Source organism: Chionomys nivalis, chromosome 3 (genome assembly GCF_950005125.1).
Source record: "Chionomys nivalis chromosome 3, mChiNiv1.1, whole genome shotgun sequence".
Taxonomy (NCBI): domain Eukaryota; kingdom Metazoa; phylum Chordata; class Mammalia; order Rodentia; family Cricetidae; genus Chionomys; species Chionomys nivalis.
Window position 1 is genome coordinate 93906528 of NC_080088.1, and position 17754 is coordinate 93924281.

Here is a 17754-nt window from a genome sequence, read left to right on the forward strand (position 1 = left end):
CAGGTTTCTAAATATACCCCCTGCCCGGAATGCTGAGGAGCTCAGAGTTGAGAGCCGCAGCCTGTCCTGTTCCCGGCTCCTGTCCTGAGACCCACTGCTCCTGTCCTGAGACCCACTGCTCCTGTCCTGAGACCCACTGCTCCCAGTAGCCTGAACACGCAGAGAGAGGTTTTTTTGCAACCTCTTTTCTTTCTGAGCTATGTGTTATGGGCTTCCATCGTGGCAGGTGTTTATAAATTAGCTTGGTGACTTGCATATCTGCCATGAGTGTGAACATCAGGGAGCTGACCACGAGCCACTAAAAACACCCACATTTGGGGGTTGACTATCGTGACACCAGAAAGACTTGCTGTGCAGAATTTGCTCCTGACAGGGCACTGCCCTGCACTCCTGCCTGAGGCATCCTCTGGCTCACAACACAGGAAGGAGTTCTGAGCTGAGCAGGACAGGCTGGGTCAGTGGAAGGGCCAGAGACTGCACTTCTGGAAGGGTGGGTGAGTCAGTATTGTTGGGTTATGGTACTTGGAGAATAGGGTACCACATGGAGAGGTCAGCCCAACTCTGGCTACATTGAGTGTAAGTGGAGTGAGAGTATAGAAGGCTGGTTCAGGGGCAGCTGATGGCTGGCTGTGTCCTGAGAGATTCCCAGAGCTGCCAGAGGACGGAGATGTCTTAGAGTGTGGTTGTTTAGTTCATTTTTCTTTGCTGTGACAACATTGCTGAGGCTGGGTATGTCATAAATCAGGGTGGTTTTTGTAGCTGATTTCAGAGGTTAGAAATCCAAGATTAGGTAGCCCTGCCAGTTTAGTCTCTGTGAAGCCCTTACTGATTTATTTGTTTGTTTGTATCATAGTGGATGGGATCCTAGCAGGGGCAGATGGAACTGTGGCTGGAGTGGCAGGAGCTGTAGCAGTCCTAGTGGGAGCAGATTGTGGTGGTGGACGCTGCGGGTAATGGATGGGACCCTGGGCATAGCTGATGATGAGAGCACACTGGACATGGAGATCACATGTTGAGACAGGAAGCCACAGGAGGCCAGGGAGGGGCCTGTGATGGTTGTCCACTGGGCCTCCCCCCATAAAGATCCCTAAGGAAACCACACTGGTGACCAAGCTCCCAACATTGGATATACTGGAGTTTTCAGCAGCTACCAAGCCAGATCTCAGTGTAGTGGTGCAGCCCTGTGTGACACCATTGTCCCTAGATGGAAACCAGCTGTTTCAGTGCCTTTCCACTTCTGGGTGGTAATCTCAATGCTGCAGTTGACCATGACAGAATTTTTTAAAAATGTGATTGTGTTCTTTTAAATTGTGTGTGGGGGGGAGGGAGGGTAGGTGTGTGCATATGAGTGCGGGTGCCCATGAAAGACAGCATTGGATCCCCCACCCCAGAGTTGGAGTACAGGCGCCTGTGAGCCCCCTGACGTGGCTCCTGGGAACTGACACGAGTTCTGTGCAAGAACACTGTGCACTCTGACTGCTGAGCCATCTCTCCAGGCCTGTGATGACAGGGTTTTAAAAGGCAAACCTAAAGGAGGTGGTGGGCAGGAATTCTGTTGCCCGAATTCTCTGGCTGTTGAAGGCTGTGGTAGCAACTGTGTAGGAGCAGAATGTGACGTAGCTATAGAGTGAAGAAGTAGCCAGGTGTGGGGACAGGCCGGTAGTCCGAGGCAGGAGGACTGGGAGTCAAGGTCATCCTTGATTGTAGTGAGATCCTGTCTCAAGAAACAAAAAAGTGGGGTTGGAGAGATGACTTTTCAGTTAAAGAGCCCTGACTGCTCTTCCAGAGGTCCTGAGTTTAGTTCCCAGTACCCATGTGAGAGGTCACAACTGTCTGTAAGTCCAGTTCCAGAGGATTCAACACCCTCATATAGACATGCATGCAAGCAAAACACCAGTGCACATAAGATAAAAGTAAATTATTTTTAAAAAGAAAGAAACAAAAACCTTAGGTGAGTACTGTGCTTATTTCTACAGTGCCCTTCCTGTGTCGTCAGACTGGGCTGTGGAATGGAGGATGGCAGCCATTGGGCAAGGTGGCCATGATAGTCAGGACACCCTCCAGCAGACCCATGGTCTCTGATCGGGCCCTGTACCCATGTCGTTGTCTTTGACCTGAATGTTCTCAAGGCGCGCCTGTTGATCTGGGAAGAGAAGCTGTCTTGTTTGTGTAGGTTGAGGTGACCGCAGACAAGTTTCTATTTGTTAAGCACCATCCAGAACACATGAACCCTGCCCAAGCTCCCCGGAAAAGCACTCTTCCCTGAAGACCAGGATGGGGTGTGGCTTGTGCCTGCAGACAGGCCCTGTCTAGCCCCCTACTCTATCCAAGGGCATGCTGCGGTCTGGTCCCCGCCTGCATCTCTGTGTCAGGCGCTCAAGGAGACCCAGCAACCTGAGCCTGCACCATGTGTGGAGGACGAGGGTGACCACCAAGTTGATGCAACTCTCTCCAGAGAGGGCCAGCTCTGCGAGGTTCATGAGCAGCTCATCCCTGGGGGAGCCCACATCCTTCCGAAGCTTCAGCTGGGCCCGATGCAGGAGGACCACATTGAAGAAGAGTCTACAGGCAAACATGTTGAGAGTCACGGCCAGTACCGCCCAGTGCCCAGAGGCTGGGTCCCTTGGAGCAGGAGCCACCCGCCAGGCTGGCTGTGTAGCATGCAGGAGAAGGAGAACCATCTGAAAGCTCATGGCAAGCGCGAAGCCCAGGCTGAACTTGACGATCTCATATTCGGGCCATGCCGTCAGTGGATCCACCTGGCAAACAGTGGTTGCGTGCAACTCCCCAGATGTGCCCAGTAGGGACACCACGATGAGCGAGCTACACACAGCACAGCCTCCGATGGCAGCTAGACTGGCCACAGGCCTCACCAAGAGCTGGCGGCCTGAAGATCCCGGCAGAAGAGACTGGACAAGCATGGCCCCCTGCAGGTACTGAGCTGTAAAGTAGCAGACATTGGAGAAGAATGAGAGTGTCCCACAGCCCAGGTTTGTCGTGGCCATGTAGTCAGGCCGGCCAGCAGCATTGAGGGACAGTAGAGTCACCAAGATGTTAGTGACTGTGAGGCCTGCAAGGAGCCTGTCCAGCACCCCCAGCCTAGTACGTTCCCGGATGAACACGCTTAGACAGAAGAGCCCTGTCACCAGGCTCAGCGGGATACACACCGCTACATACACATGCATGCACCTAGAAATGATGCTCTGTGCTGCAATGACATCCTCCACAGCTGGGGACACATGGCTAGGGTAGCGGATCCAGGACATGTTGTGACGGTCCATCTTCAGGGCAGCTGTCACACCTGCAACAGAAACACATGTGTGGCTGTATGGCTGGCCCAGGGAAGGACACCTGTGCAGGACAAGGGGCCGGGTCTCCAGAGGGTGCCTAGAGCCAGCCTCTGTGTGAATGGAGGGAGGATGTCAGAGCCCAGTCTTGGTGTCGAGAACAAGGGCGCAGGTCTAGTGAGCCTGGTGCTAAAAAGTGCGGGATGAGTCAAGAAGCTCCAGGCACCTTCACTGCTAACCCACAAGAACCCCCCCCCCACACACACACACACGCACGCACTGTTGTTGGGCAGCTAACAGTAGCCTTTGAACATGGCTCTTAGCAGTGGTCTGTCTCCCAGGAAAGGTTCAGCTGGCAATTTTCCAGGAACGGGGTTTTAGGGGCCCCAGCACTGCGTCACTAGCACTGGCTGCCATTGCAGGGGACAGGTACGCCTTTGCATTTGAGACTCTGAGACATTCTAAAAGATTCTGGCCAATTTTGGCCTTTGTAGGGACCCTTTTCAAGAAACATGGGGGCTTCCTGGGATGGCCAGGTTGGCTAGGAGTCACTTAGTAGCTATAAATTCCCAGGCAGGGCTTTAAGTAAGGACACTGACAGCCCCAGCGCTCTGCCCGCCCATGCTTGATAAATGAAATAATTTTGTTTCCATGCAAATGGCGCCTTCCGCCCTTTAAAATCTAACTAAATAGTAGTGGAGGCTAGGAAATAATATTGCCGTTTATTCAAAGGAAATTGAGGGTGATAAAACTGGAGCCGAAGTTTTAATGGGATTCCTGAAGCCTGGCCTAGCTCCACAGCCAGCTTTTGTTTGCTCTGAAGATGGACCGGATGTCTGGGGAGGTGTGGGTGTGGGTGTGGGGCTGGTCTGGCTCCTGCACACAGTGTGACTGCAGTTTACTGGTGTGTGACTCTGAAGTAGAGAGTGGCTATAACCAGCCAGCTTTTCCCCCTTAGTAACAACTCCTCAGAGCTTGTCATGCACTTGGTGTTGTGCCTGCTCTGTACCCAGACTGAGGTTCTGTGTCTCTCTGTGGTGTTTTGGGTGAGATGGTGCCCGTAGGCCCAGGTATCTGAACACTTGCTCCCCAGTTGGTGGTGCTGTTTGAGGAGGTTTAGGAGTTCCGGCCTTGCTGGCGGAAGAATGTCGCTGAGAGCACACTTTGAGGGTCTGAAGCCTAGCCCCCCTTTCAGTTACCTTGCTCTTCCTCCCTGGTTCATGACTATGGTTCAGGATGCCCGCTGCTTGCTGCCATACCTCCTCGTATGTCGTATAAAGAATCTCTGTTTCTCTACAATAACAAAACCCAAAGGCTACAACAGCGGTTGTGTATACAAAACATGGTGGGAGATACTGCTTCACTTACAGACAGGTTCCTGACCAGAGATGAGACAGGAAAGGGGGGTGGCCAGGGAGAGTGCTGTGTGCAGAGGAGGATGGAGAAGAGCAAGTAGACCTTGGGTTCTGGGCTTCAGGATCCCACCCCGGTCATCAGCTCACTCACTGTACGTCGCTGTCCTGTTCACCCCGTCACCCTGCAGACCTGGAGGACAGTTCTCTTTGGGTGACCCAGGCAGCAGGAAGGTGACCCTTCTTGGCCCTGTGATGTCACACTGGACTTGACTTTGATGAGTCTGCGGTGTGTTTGGATGTTTACAGTGCCGCCGCTGACCAGCCTTTGCCACTCCCCATGGGCCTGCGGGCTCCTCGTCGTATCTGTCTCTTTCAGTCTGAAAAGACAGCAGTGGCCGTGATAACTTCCAGCTGCCGGTGCTTACGGAGCCAGCGGTGTGGAAATGAAGAGTCATGGCCGGCTCTGGAGGAAGCAATTTGAAGTCTGTCTTGTCAGGGGGAATGGGAAGTCGTCTTGTGATCTCTGACCATGGTCAGGAAGCGGAGCTGCTGAGTAGACATCTGATGTATCTCTGCAGCCACTCCATGCCTCATGTGCGTGGTGTGCTACTGGGTACTGTGTCTGCGGCCATCCGTCACTAAGGGCCTCTCTGGCTGGCAGCAGTCAGCTCTGCCTCTGTCTGGCTATGGCCTGCCTCTGGTTCTCAGCCGGTGGACCAGGGTGGAGGGGCCTCACTCAGGTCCCGAATGCTCTAGCCAGGATGTCCTGTAGCACCATCTGGACCCACGCAGGCTGGGCTTCATCACCTCAGTTCTTGGGTCTCAGTGTTCCAACTACGTACTGAGTACCAGTATGTACTGGGTACTAGTACTCCTTCCCAGCTGGGAATGTGAGAGGAAAGGATGGGTTCCTGAGAGGTGGTTACTCGTGCAGCGCAGCCACGCCTGGGGGCTCCGCTTCCCTGTACCCGACCTGCTCAGGTTGAGGTGCCATCCTGCACTTTTGTCCCTTGAGGGTGGGAGGAAACCCATGCAGACTAGGTGAGCTTGTCTCCGTCCCTGACCCCTAGAGCTCCCCAGTCCTGCCCTGCAGAGGCCAGCTGGGGAAGGAGTAGCCAAGAGCCTTCTACCTCATGCAGTGTGACTACCCTGTGCGCAACACCCTGCTGCCGCCTGCAGCCCTGTCTTTGTTAAGATCAGGGGGGTTTAGTCCTTCTTGGGAGTCACATGACTCCAGACCTCGCCAACACCTCGTCTATCCATGGGACCACCATAGTCTACGTGGCATGGCCCCTGAAACCATCTACTGTCAAAGCTTCCACAATGCACTCTTCACCACCCAGCCTCTGTCCCATCTTCTAGCACTCTGTGACCGGGGCTTCTCTGTAGCCTTGACAGCTCCTCGACTCCCCTTCCTCCACAGTCAACCCCAAGTGGGGTCGAAAGAGGAGGAGAGGCAGTGGGGCTGCCCAGGGAAGCCAGCCTGAGTGCCCCCCAGTGGTCTCTCACTGGGCAATGCTGTACACTAGTACCTCAGTTCAGATGTGTGGTAGGACAGCCATGCCCTGCTTTAATTTGCCTGGGACAGTCTGGCTTAGTTTGGCTGAGAGCTTGACCCTCTTCTTGAGATCATTTTAAAAGTGCTTTTGTAGAAATGACACACCTCTTGGCAGGCACCCCCTTGGATCTGGTCACAGCCCTTGACAAAGCTCCCTCTCTGACGGCCCCTGGCGCCCAGGCCCCGCAGCTGTCCGTCTGCTTTATCTCTTGCAACTTTGACATTTCCAGATCAGCATGTGGTCGGTCTCCGTGGAACCTCCAGGTCTTGCTCTCTTGTGCACATGAGGTGCCTACCCCCCTGCACTGAGTGACCTGGTTGTCACTGCCTGGCCCTCCAGTAGTCTCTTCCTGTCACTAAGAAGTCCGAACAGTGTTAGCCGCTCTTCCACAGCTGCTCTCAGACCTCCAGTGCAAGCACTTTCTTTTCATCTGGGCGCATATCTGAGAGTGGCGTGGCTAACTCTAGGGTCAGATGAGGCCGCCAGCCTTCCAGGGTAGCTGCATCAACGTACTCTCCTGCCACAGCCCAACCTAGCTTCCTAGAGAACCTAGAATTCCACAGAAGAGGGACAGACACTCCATGGACGCATATCAGGCTGAGAACCTGGGATCTCCAGAGCCCTACAGAGGGGCTGACTTCAGCAGCCCTGTGTCCTTTGGGATCTCCCCAAGGCTAGCATCTGAGAACACTGTGTTCCTACGGTGGCTCTTGGCCACCACTCTGTGAATAGCCCTTCAGAATGGTTCCTGTAAGTGTGACCCCCTCACTTACCCAGCACTGCTTTGGTGGGGGAAAGAGGGTGGGCAGAGCCCAGGGCATTTTCCAAAGGCCATGAGAGCCCTTCCCAAGCCCTTCCCATACAGGCACGTCGCTCCTACAGACCCTTCCAAACCACACTTATTCTGTAGATCTTTTCAGCAGGGCCCACAAGTTCTGCACAGATGTGGCATGTGTGAGATTCTATTGGGTGATCCACGGACGGCGTGGGTGGCCTTGTATGTGTGTGCTACAGCAGGTAAAGTGGCCTTGGCATACTTTTGTGGCACAGGTCACATAAGGATTTGCTGACTTCCCCACTACCTCCACAGTTCCACCAGTCTCAGAGCAAGTCTTTTGAGGAGTCACAGGTTTGCTGTAATGCCCCACAGACTGCCAGCCAAAGGCAAGGGAGACCTGAGAACCTGTTGTGTGAGATTTCAGAGGTGTGCAGCGCCTTGACAAGCTGAGTCCGTGGCTGGCGCGTGGAAAGCCAGAGCTGCCCCGGGAGGCGGATTCCTGTACCTGACCCCCTGCGCTCTATCCTGGGGGCCCCACCTCCCTCCATCCCCTCAGCCAGCTTCTCCTTCTGGCAGGACGTAGCCATTCTAGCGCCTCTGGCCTTGGCTCTGTAAATGTTTCCATCCCAGTCTCCTGCCCTGCAGACTGGGAAGGACCCGCTGGTGAGTCACTGTGTCTGCTTCACACACACGACCTGATGTCCCCCTCCAGCCCCTAGCCAGCCCTCTGCACAGAGGTGCGACCTTGAAGAGGAGCTCGGACTGACATCATGGTGGTGTTTAGGACCTCCCAACCCAGGGATCTGGAAAGGCAGCACAGGACTCACTGACTGTCACTGTCACAGTTGATAGTGCGGGCCTGTCTGTCTTTGATTGTCCTGTTGTTCCCAAGGCCGTCTGTTTCTATACATTCTTTTAGGAATCAAGACAATCACCTTTAAAATAATGATAAAAAGCAGTGTCCTGTTTGCTTTTCTCGAATCTTGCAGATAAAGTACATGTGCCTTTTTTCTCGTGTAGATGTGTGTGCGTGTGTGTATACACCAGACACACGAACATGCAAACATGCATGCTCATGTGTGTATACCCAGGCACACACCAACACACAAGTGTCCATGTGCACACGCATAGGTAGATATGCACCGAAACACAAACATGCACACACCAGACGCACCCTGACATGTAGCTGTGTGTGCCTGTGCAGGCACAGTTTTACAAACAGGCACACATATGAATACACTTGCGCACACATCAACACACATTGTACTGTATGTACACATGCACACGTACACACAGACGCTGGCCTCTGGGAGCTTCAGCACGCATCCTGGCCCCATGTGCTGTATGCCAGATGGGCACTCCAGCCCACTAACTGGCCCCAAGGAGGCACTGCCGAGCACCACTGGGAGACTCGTGCTGGAGGTCTTGGGAAGTGAGCTAAGCCCGCTTGGCGAGGCTCTCCTCGCCTTGGCTCACAGGGACACGTGTCAGGGGCATCACACTAACTCATCTGAGCACAAAGCCCACCTTGTGCAGAGGTAGTCAGCCCTGATGGCCCAGTCTCCAAAGGCTCTCTCCCAGCCCCTGCCGGGGCGTTCCTGCTGTCTGTGCTTCCTCCTCACCCCGCCACAGTCAAGCCAAAAGACTTCTCTGTTTTCAGGTTTCCCGCCCCGTGCAAACACACATTCCAGATGTGCCCACTACAGACAAGTCTTTATGTTCTGCCACACCAGGCTCTCCCCATCCTACCCTACTCCCTTGATGAAAATCCTCCAGTGGTGGTTAGGCTGACAGTCCTGCCGACTTTGGCTCTGCTTTCTGATCATCCTCGGACCTGTCCCCATTTCACTGTGAGAGCTGACCAGGGCCACCATGAACCCTTCCTTCAGGAAGCAGCTGGATCGCCTTACCAAAGACTAGAGTTTTCTTTTACTTAACGGAATTGACCTGAACCATAAGGAAATTGGTTTTCACAAACTTCCCCGGGGCACATTCACTGGTAAGTCCGAGGCAGGAGGACAAGCTGCTACCTCCCCAGGGCATAAGAAAGTGCTCACCTGTGCCAGGGATCCACACAAGGCTCCGTCAGCAGTCGGGGGCTGCTGTGGGACTGGGGCATGCTCCCTGCTCACCCAGCCATTCCTCCATTGCTCCACACTTGCCAGAGACAGGCTGGCACAGACGCCCACAGCTCCTGAGGAAAAACAGGATTCGGCCTGGAGTCATCCAAACCACACACTGTGTTTAAGCGGGCTATGGTTGGACCATGTGACCTAGAAGAATCCAAATGGACCTATGTCTGAGGTGGACGAGTGACGTGTGTGTGAGTCTGAGGGTTTCCAGAGCTCTCTTGCAGGAGTGTGCGGGCTACTCGCAGAAGGTCCCTCCCAGAAGGCAAAGACATTTGCAACCTAAAATAGGAGCTGAAGCCCCACCCAGTCAGAAAAAGTTCTCCCAACCAGAATAAACCAGCGCCTGGTACCTTGCCACATGGATGAGGGGCTGGCCCCTCTGTCCCTGACACAGAGTGACTCAGGGCAGTGGACACTCCAGCCTGGATGGCAGGTGACACTGGATACCCCTTACTACCCACACACCAATGGCCAGAGCTGCACCTTGAGGTTGCATGGCGTGGGGGCTCTGCCTGGACATGACGCCAGAAGGCGCGTCAGCTTGCTGGTGTCCAGCATCCTCTCCACCAGGCCTTGCCCAGGATGCCATGATGCTGGCTGGGAGGAGTCCTGAGCGGAGGCACCAAGTTCTGAAGGGAGAGCCTCGGCCAAATGGAGGTAAACAGTCTTGGGAACGCTTTCAAATCTTAAAATGCAGTGGTCTTTACCCCATCCCCGTGTATGCACACTTTTGCAGCTTACCTCATGTTGTAGGCTATTTGCGTGGCATCGGCCCCAAGCCGCTTTGTACTGGTCTCAGGCAGTTCTTTCGGCGTCCTGAGTACTGTGGAGAGCCATCCCAGCGCCGCGCCTGGGCCTCTGGGTAGTTCCTGTGGGGCACACTGCTCTCTGACTTGAAGGGGTGTTAGAAAGTCATTAATTGGAGATCTGGATCCTTCCAGAGTGCATTTTCAGCTCTGGATGCTGCCAGGATACTGCCCCAGAAAGGAAGAAGTTGGCTGGTGGGAGAGAAGTCTGAGGAGGCCCTAACGGCTGAAGAGGCCTCATCCCTGTGGCCTCCCTCCTCTGGGACAGTCCCTGCACCCTCCCTTGCCCCCTTCCTGCCTGATGTGTGAAGGCAGCTCTCAACCCACATCCGCTGTGTCAGCCGCCTGTGTTCCCTTCCTGGCCCTGAGTTCAGTGTGGTAGATTCAGCTCATGGACTCAGACTGGTGGGACTACCAAGGGCAATTCTCCACTGCTTTGTCTTGGGGTCACCTCTGGTACTTCCGTATTTGACCCCAATTCTCTGTGCGACCACTGGTTGTGTCCTTCCTAATGGCCTTTGACAGTTCTGTAAAACACTATTGTATCCCTACTGAGAATGGACCCTGAGTGATCTGGCCCTTTCCCTTTCCGGTGCCCCTTGTATATCAGGCTTCCCCTCTCCAGCCTCCTTTGCATCACTTGGGCCTTATCCCACAGTGTTAGTGCCTGGCCCCTCCCCTGGGAACTGGACAGGGTGTAGAGGCAGGGTGGGGCCTCTGGGCTGATAATCCCCTCCTTCCCAAATTCTGTTTACCCGCTGGTAAGGGAAGTACAGACTTGTGCTCTGAAGCCTGCTGCTCTTTCCTCTGCCTGAGAAGTGCAACACCTCTTGGCCCAATGGGAGGAGCCCTGGGGACAGGCAGTGGGACTAGAGGCCCTGCAGCTTGAGTTGAGCCACAGTCAGATGCTGACCAGCCTGCCTGGTGTTAGTGCTCAGGCACTGGAACCTCATGGGGACCGCAGAGCAGGCTGCTGGGCACAGCCATCTCCCCACCAGCCTCTCCACCTTGGGAGGGACCTGCATGCCCTCCAGTCCTGAGGCTTCTGCCTGCCTGCCCCATGCTGGCCCTTAGGCTGACCGCACAGGCATGGGACAACAGAACTGCGGTGGCTGCTCTCTCTGGTGTGTGATCTTTAGAGGCAGACGCCCAGGCCTCAGTTTCCTTCTGTGAGGTAACCCATGCTCAGGATGGCTTTTGGGTGAGCTGACATCCCCAGAAATGTGACAGGAAGGTCAGTGGTTGTGGCTCCCCTGAATGGTGCAGGGTAAAGCTGTGGTTCCCATGGGTGTGACAGGCCCCCAACTGTGAGCCACCATCCCATCCCAGCTCAGTGGCTGCTTCCTTGGTGTCACAAGGACTTCTTCAGCTGGTGACCCCTGCCTAAGCTGTGACTGCCTAGGTGTGGACTGTCAGCCACCGAAGTGCTAGTCTGAACTTTTGGCTCTGACCTGGCAATTGAATTTAGGGAGACGTGGCCCCAGTAGCATGTTCATGCTGCCGTAAGCATTCAGGAAGACGTGGCCCCAGATTGCAAGCTCGTGCACCGTGGGAATTTAGGATTCAGGAAGAAGTGGCCCCAGATCGTGTGCTCATGCTGCTATTGTGCTCAGGGCCTGCGCAGCCCACAGCCCTGCCCACCAGGAGCCCCCAGCACCAAGGGCAGCGTCTGAGCAGGGTGGGAAGAAAGGGAAGGACACTGAAGGTTTGCATAGGGAGGGAAGGGGCAGAGGGTAGATGTGGAGGCTTTGGCTGCCTCCACCCCGGCCTTCCCCTCCCATCATGTGTTCATTTCCCCATCTGAGCTGGTGATGAGCATGGTGGCTTCCTCCCTCCCTGTCCCCTCGGTGATGGGCATGGTGCCTTCCTCCCTCCCTGTCCCCTCGGTGATGGGCATGGTGGCTTCATTCCTCCCCTCTATGAGGATACAGCTTGCTTTTTGAATGTTTGGCTGATCTTGTTTCTGAGATAGGGTCTCACTAATGTAGCCCTGACTGGCCTGGAACTCATCATGTAGACCAGGATGACCTCAGACTCATAGATCCACCTGTCTCTGTCTTCTGAGAGCTGGAATTAAAGGTTTGCGCCGCCATGCTGGGCCTACACTTTGAGGTCACTTGTGCAGTGATTACCTGGCCACAGGCCACAAATAGTCCGGGTGGCAAGGTGTCCCCGGTCTTCTCTGTCTATACAGCTGCAGGTCCTCTGTTCTGCACTGGGAGCTCCGGGGGGGGAGGGTCGGGGGCAGGTCGGGGGCGACAGCTCACAGGATGGCCCTCCTCATAGAGACCTAATAGCCCGCCGTTCACACAGCCAGGTGGTAGGGACAATCAGAGCAGCATACATATCTTTGCACAGCCAGACACTGAGCAGGAAGAGGAATGAAGTCCTGACGCACAGCAGTGGGAGGCCCTTGAGACTTAATAGGAGAAGCAGGACACAAAATGCCACGTGCCTTGTGTTTCCACTTCAGAAGAGACAAGCCTGGGGAAATAAGACAGACAGGGCTATGCAGTGTTATTTCTTCTTTGTTTGTTGGTTGGTGTTTTTTTTTTTTTTTGAGACAAGGTTTCTTTATGTAACAGCTCCAACAGTTCTGGAACTAGCTCTGTAGACCAGAGATCCACCTGCCTCTGCCTCCCCACCACTGTCCGGCCCCTGGTGTCATTTCATACTATGACGTGCGCCACCACCGTCCGGCCCCTGGTATCATTTCGTGCTGTGCCAACAGTGATGACTTTTCTGGTCCTCTCCACTTTGCCGCATCTTTACATTTTAAGCCCCGCTTCTCTTGAGTTTTGTGTTATAACTCCACAGTTTAAACATGTAGTTTGGTTATTTGGGACACGTGTACAAGACCAGGCGGCATCCCCAGGCTCAGGTAGGAATGTTGTCAAATCTTGAAACTAGTTGGTAGCTCACCCCAACCCCTCTGAGCCCCAAGGCTGCTGCAGTGCTGGTCCTGTACAGGGACGGGCAGGGATACCCTGCATCTGAGCTGCTGTGTGGCATCTCCTCCAGGATGCGCTGCCAACCCTTCTCCCTGAAAGTCTGCAGAGTGACCGCAGCAAACACCCCGTTTCACCCTCCTCCGGTGCCTTCCTCTGTGACCCTGCAGTTTGGAAAGTTGATGTTTACCGGGGTTTGGCATCTGTGGGCTATGGGAGGAACTCAGGATGCAGCCTCTGGGCCGGGTGGAGGCTCATCTCGCCATAGTGTGCCATGCTGTGAGGGCCAGTGACTCCTGTGACTTTGGTCTTCCAATACAGCAGCCCAGGGGTCAGGAGGAACAGGTTCACAGAGTGACCAGACTACAGAAAAGCAGGAGGGGGACACAAGGTCTGGAACTGGGAGTAAGGATTGAAAGGCCAGTGTGGGTTCAGCCTCACTCAGCTCATGTTGGGTGGCGGAAGCTCTGTATCGGGTGCTTCTTTGTTGAGGACTAGGAGTCCTCACTGTGCCGTGCTTGGCTCCTCCTGACCTCTGCTTCCCACCTCCTCCCCAGCTATCTCTGGTGTCTCAGCTCTCTGCCTGGCATCTTTCCTCACTAGTGACATGGAAACACTGCTTAGCAGGCTCTTTGGCCCAAGTGCCCACACTTACTGAACACCAGTTATTCTGTGTCTTGTCTACCTGGAGCTCGTCCTCACCTGGTGCAGTTAGTGAGTCTACAGGCTGGACCTGGGGGTCTGTCGTGAGCCTTATTGTGCTGTGTCCCCAATGACTCTCAACTGATCATCTCTGGTTGACTCTAGTGGTAGCTGCAGGCCCTTTCTAGGAATTTAGAGACAGATTTGAGTCTGGCATCCGGCTCTGTAACCTTCAGTTCCTGATCTCCCTGCCTCTGCTCCCGAGTTCTGAGGTTACAGGTGTGCACCACCACACTTGGTTCATGCCACGCTGGGGTTGGAACTGCTGGCTTTGTGCATGCTAGTCAGGCCCTCTACCAGCTGAACCATGTTCCCAGGAATTTCTTTTTTTGTTGATGTTTATTTGGTTTTCAATTTTGTGGTGTTTGTTTTTTGAGATAGGGTTTCTCTGTATAGCCCTGACTGGCCTAGAATTCAGAGATCCACCTACCTCTACCTCCCAAGTGCTGGGATTAAAGGCGTGCGCCATCACCACCCGGCACTGTGCTGACTAATTTTATGTCAGTTTGACACAGGCTAGTGACATCTGAAACAAGGGAACCCCAACTGAGAAAATGCCTCTGTAAGATTGGACTGTCAGCAAGCCTGTAGGTCATTACCTTAATTAGTGATTGAAGGGGGAGGGTCAGACTATTGTGGGTGGTGGTCCTGGATTCTGTAAGAAAGCAGGCTGAGTAAGCCATGGAGAGCAAACCAGTAAGCAGCACCCCCCCCATGGCCTCTGCATCAGCTCCTGCCCCTAGGTTCCTGCCTTGACTAACTTGAGTTCCTGTCTTGACTAACTTCTGTGACGAACTATTCTGAGGAAGACGTGAAAGCCAACAAGCCCTTCCCTCCCCAACTTGTTTGTGGTTCTAGCCTTTCATCACAGCAACAGGAACCCTAAGTAGGATACCACCCTTCGCCATTGCCTCTTTAAATGAAAGAATTTGGGATTGCTCTGTCCCTTTTCTGTTATCCACCTCCCTAGCTGTGCTCAGCTGTGTCTGCATCTGTGGCTATTCCCCACTACCCCCAGCTTGCCGTGCAGAGAGAGCTGCTTTGGGGCTGCATTTTGTGTACATTTGTGCTGCATTATGTGAGTGTGTGTAGTCACAGCCCGGCCCCTCCTGCGCTGTGTTGACGCTTTCAGCTACTTTCTCCTTTCTGTGTCCTAATACCTGACAGGGAGCGCCATAAGCATGGCAGGGAGGGTTGATCTGTGGCTTCTGGTTTGAGAGGATACAGTCCATCATGGCAGGAAAGGCAGAGGCATGCAGTGGTCGCTGCTGGTCACATTGTGTATGTGGTCAGGAGGCAGAGGGAGGTGGATACTTTTTTCTCCTTTTGATTGTCTGGGATGCCAGCCTATATGAATGAAGCTGCCGGCATTAGGGAGGGCCCCGCTTCAGTTAACCCAATCTAGAAAATCTCTGACCGACATGTGAGGTTGTCCCATAGGTAATTCTAGGTCCTATCAAGTTGATATAAGCCAGCACATTGGTCTTAGTACTAGTCAAGGCAGTTTCCTGTGGCCGCAGAGAGCCTGTATCCTGTATGTGTGGTTGACCAAGAGGGCAGCAGAGATCCACAAGACCTGAGGAGATCTCTATCCTCCCGGCTGCCTGCATCTCATGCACAGGACTTGGGAACCCGTAGCTAAATAACCTAGGCTCACTGAGCAGGGCCAGGACCCTTGGGCTTCCCCGAAGGCACAGTCAAGGGGAATCTAGGGACGTCTGACAGAATGCCAGGTTCGTGAGACAAGACTCCTGCTAGGAAGCCACTGGAGCCTGGAGAGTGGAGCCTTGTCCACGTTCCCCACATCCACTGAGTGTGACCAAAGCAGGTGTGACCTGGGAGCCCCACGTGATAGCAGCCCCAACCACAGAGCAGTCTGTGCACACAACAGTCACGCCTTACCACTGCAGCATGTGGAGTTTTAATCTCTATGGGCAAGGAGGCTGCCAGAAAGCAGCCCTGGCTGTAAGTGTCCTCCACAGCAGAGGGAAGGAATGACCAGTGATAGAACCCCCATCCTTTTGGGAGCCATGTCCCTCAGCTTAGCCATAGCGTGGCAAAGACCAATCGTCATCCCCAGGATGCCAAGGATCATGGGGTAAATGCTTGAAGTCCACCGACAGCAAGTCCATCGGCGGCCACTGGGTGGAGCTCGGGAAACAAGCCTTTTTCAGACAGAAACCATGAACCTAGCAAAGTATAAGACAGGCTATAGCTTGAAAGTGAAAGCACTTTTCACATTACAGCATTCTGTTTGTGTCTTCCATGATGGCGATGGCATGGCGCTGGCCATCCTTGTCCCCTCCTCAGGAGACACTGAGGATCTCCGGGTTCCTGCCTGTTGGGTTCTGACAGGTGCAAGCAGCCACAAATCCAATGGCCCATTGAGAGACTGTTTCTGTCATTCTAGAAAGTTCCTCAGAGCCCCAGAGATAATGTCTGCTTTCCTGGGTCAGGGAGGCAGGCTGTTGGGTGTTCACAGCTGTGTGGGTGGGCATCCTTTCACAGTCGCGGTCCTCCTGTGCTGGAGAGACACGTCTGTCTGTTGGTCAGAGGACAAGCTGTCTCCACCCTAGCTCTTGTGAGCACACAGGCTGTGGGATACAGGTGTATGGTTAGCTGCCCTTGTTTTCCCAGCCAGTGATCGCAAAGTGGGGACTGGGGAAATGATTTGGTGTTTGTTAAAGCACATGCTACACAGCTTGAGTTTGGGACCCCAGAATCCATTTAAGTTCCAGGTAGGCATGGCGGCCCACCCATGATCCCAGCCCCTGAAGACAGAGATGGGTCCTCAAAGCAAGCTGGCTGGCAAGACGAGCCATATCAATGTGCTCTGGGTTTGATTAAAAGACAGACCCTGCCTCTGTAAATAAGGTGGAAGAGCAATGGAGGATGTTACCAACCCCCAACCTCAGACTCCACATGCGTGATCACCCCTCTTCAGACATGCACCCATAGTCGAACAGACATGTTTGCACACACATGCATATTGCACACACGCACACACAAATGGAGGGAGAGTGGGGAGTGGGGTGGTCAAAAGACGCAGTGAGTGTATTTCCAGCAGGGGTGGGGTTTAGCTTCTTCCCTTTTCCTGAACTGCGGCCTGACACATCAGCCAGGAGCACCCTGACTCCGTCACTGGGGGCGGCTAGGGGAGCTGAGTGGCAGGAACCTGACTCATCCAGCCCTCCTTTGAAAGGAAGCTCCAAGACTTGGCTCTGATGTTTCTCAGATTAGGAAAAAAGCCCCGGAGGCCTCATGCATGCCCCAGAAGGAACCAGTGACTAGATGTGGGATGTGGTAGATGCTGCCTTCCCTCTAAGGGCTGAGGTGCATATGACGGCACCGTGTGACCCTGCCACTGTTGGACACCCGCCTTAGGGAGTTCCTGCACTCCATGATGCAGTCCCTTCTCCAGACTGTGGGGCATGCTAGGTGGCATTGGAAGCTATGTGCCCTGGGCTTGTGGCCGCAGGGATGTCTCACTTGCTGAGGACAGTTGAAGAATCTTCCCCATTACCTGACGGACTCAGTGGGGTATCTCTCAGGGTCCCTGAGTCATAATCTAACAGTGTAGGAGGCCCGGGAGACTCACTGCTCGAGTCTAGTCTTTGCATTATCCTGGCGTGCCCAAACATGGAGAGGACCATGGAGATCCTCTAAACAGGGTGACCTGGCCTCAAGTTAAGTTGGACCCACTGCATTGGACTCCCCTGCTCTCAGCTCTTGGTTTTGCTGACGCCGACTGCAGCATAAGAGCGCCAGGAAAAGCACACCCCGATGCACGTTTATTCACCAAAGCATGCAGCAGGATCCAGGCTATGTGCTCTTTACTGACAGCACCGGCTCTCCTCCGTAAACATCGTTTCCAGGTTGTCATTTGTTCACTTATCACCCAGCACCACGTGCAAAGTAGGGTCAGCTGCTGCTGCTGGGACGGACCTCCCACGTGTTCCAGGAGCTCCAGGAGAGCTGCTAGGCATGAGCATACCCTCAGCCTGTCCCTAAAGATGGGTGACATTTGGGGAAGTAGGACAGTGCATGGGTGTCGCCTTTCCCACCTGTGGCTGGTGGAGTGATAGGTTCAAGTTCCCTCTGTCACCCCTAAGACTTGCTGATCTGCAGCAACCACAGGGCATGTGGCATCTGAGTAACGCTTGGCTTATCAGCTTCATGTAATTCTT

General features: G+C 54.1%; 2 protein-coding genes across 3 annotated transcripts in view; one reads left to right on the forward strand and one right to left on the reverse strand.

The window, feature by feature from the left end:
* The window catches only part of C3H7orf50 (chromosome 3 C7orf50 homolog), a 100227-nt gene that overhangs the window by 41747 nt on the left and 40726 nt on the right, over window positions 1-17754 (forward strand). The window lies entirely within an intron of this gene.
* Window positions 1957-9631, reverse strand: LOC130870829 (uncharacterized). Its single transcript, XM_057763702.1, has 4 exons — window positions 9569-9631; window positions 9037-9195; window positions 7298-7301; window positions 1957-3301 (listed from the first exon to the last, which is right to left on the reverse strand). Exons 1-4 carry the CDS (start codon window positions 9629-9631, stop codon window positions 2310-2312), a joined length of 1218 nt encoding a protein of 405 aa, XP_057619685.1. The 3' UTR covers window positions 1957-2309.

Excerpts from the sequence above, each read along its gene's own strand:
- LOC130870829 (XM_057763702.1), bottom strand. The coding sequence starts at position 9,631 with ATGTCCAGGCAGAGCCCCCACGCCATGCAACCTCAAGGTGCAGCTCTG. Across the intron at positions 9,196-9,568 it reads CTCTGGCCATTGGTGTGTGG|GCCGAATCCTGTTTTTCCTC; the intron begins GTAGTAAGGGGT and ends GGATGACTCCAG.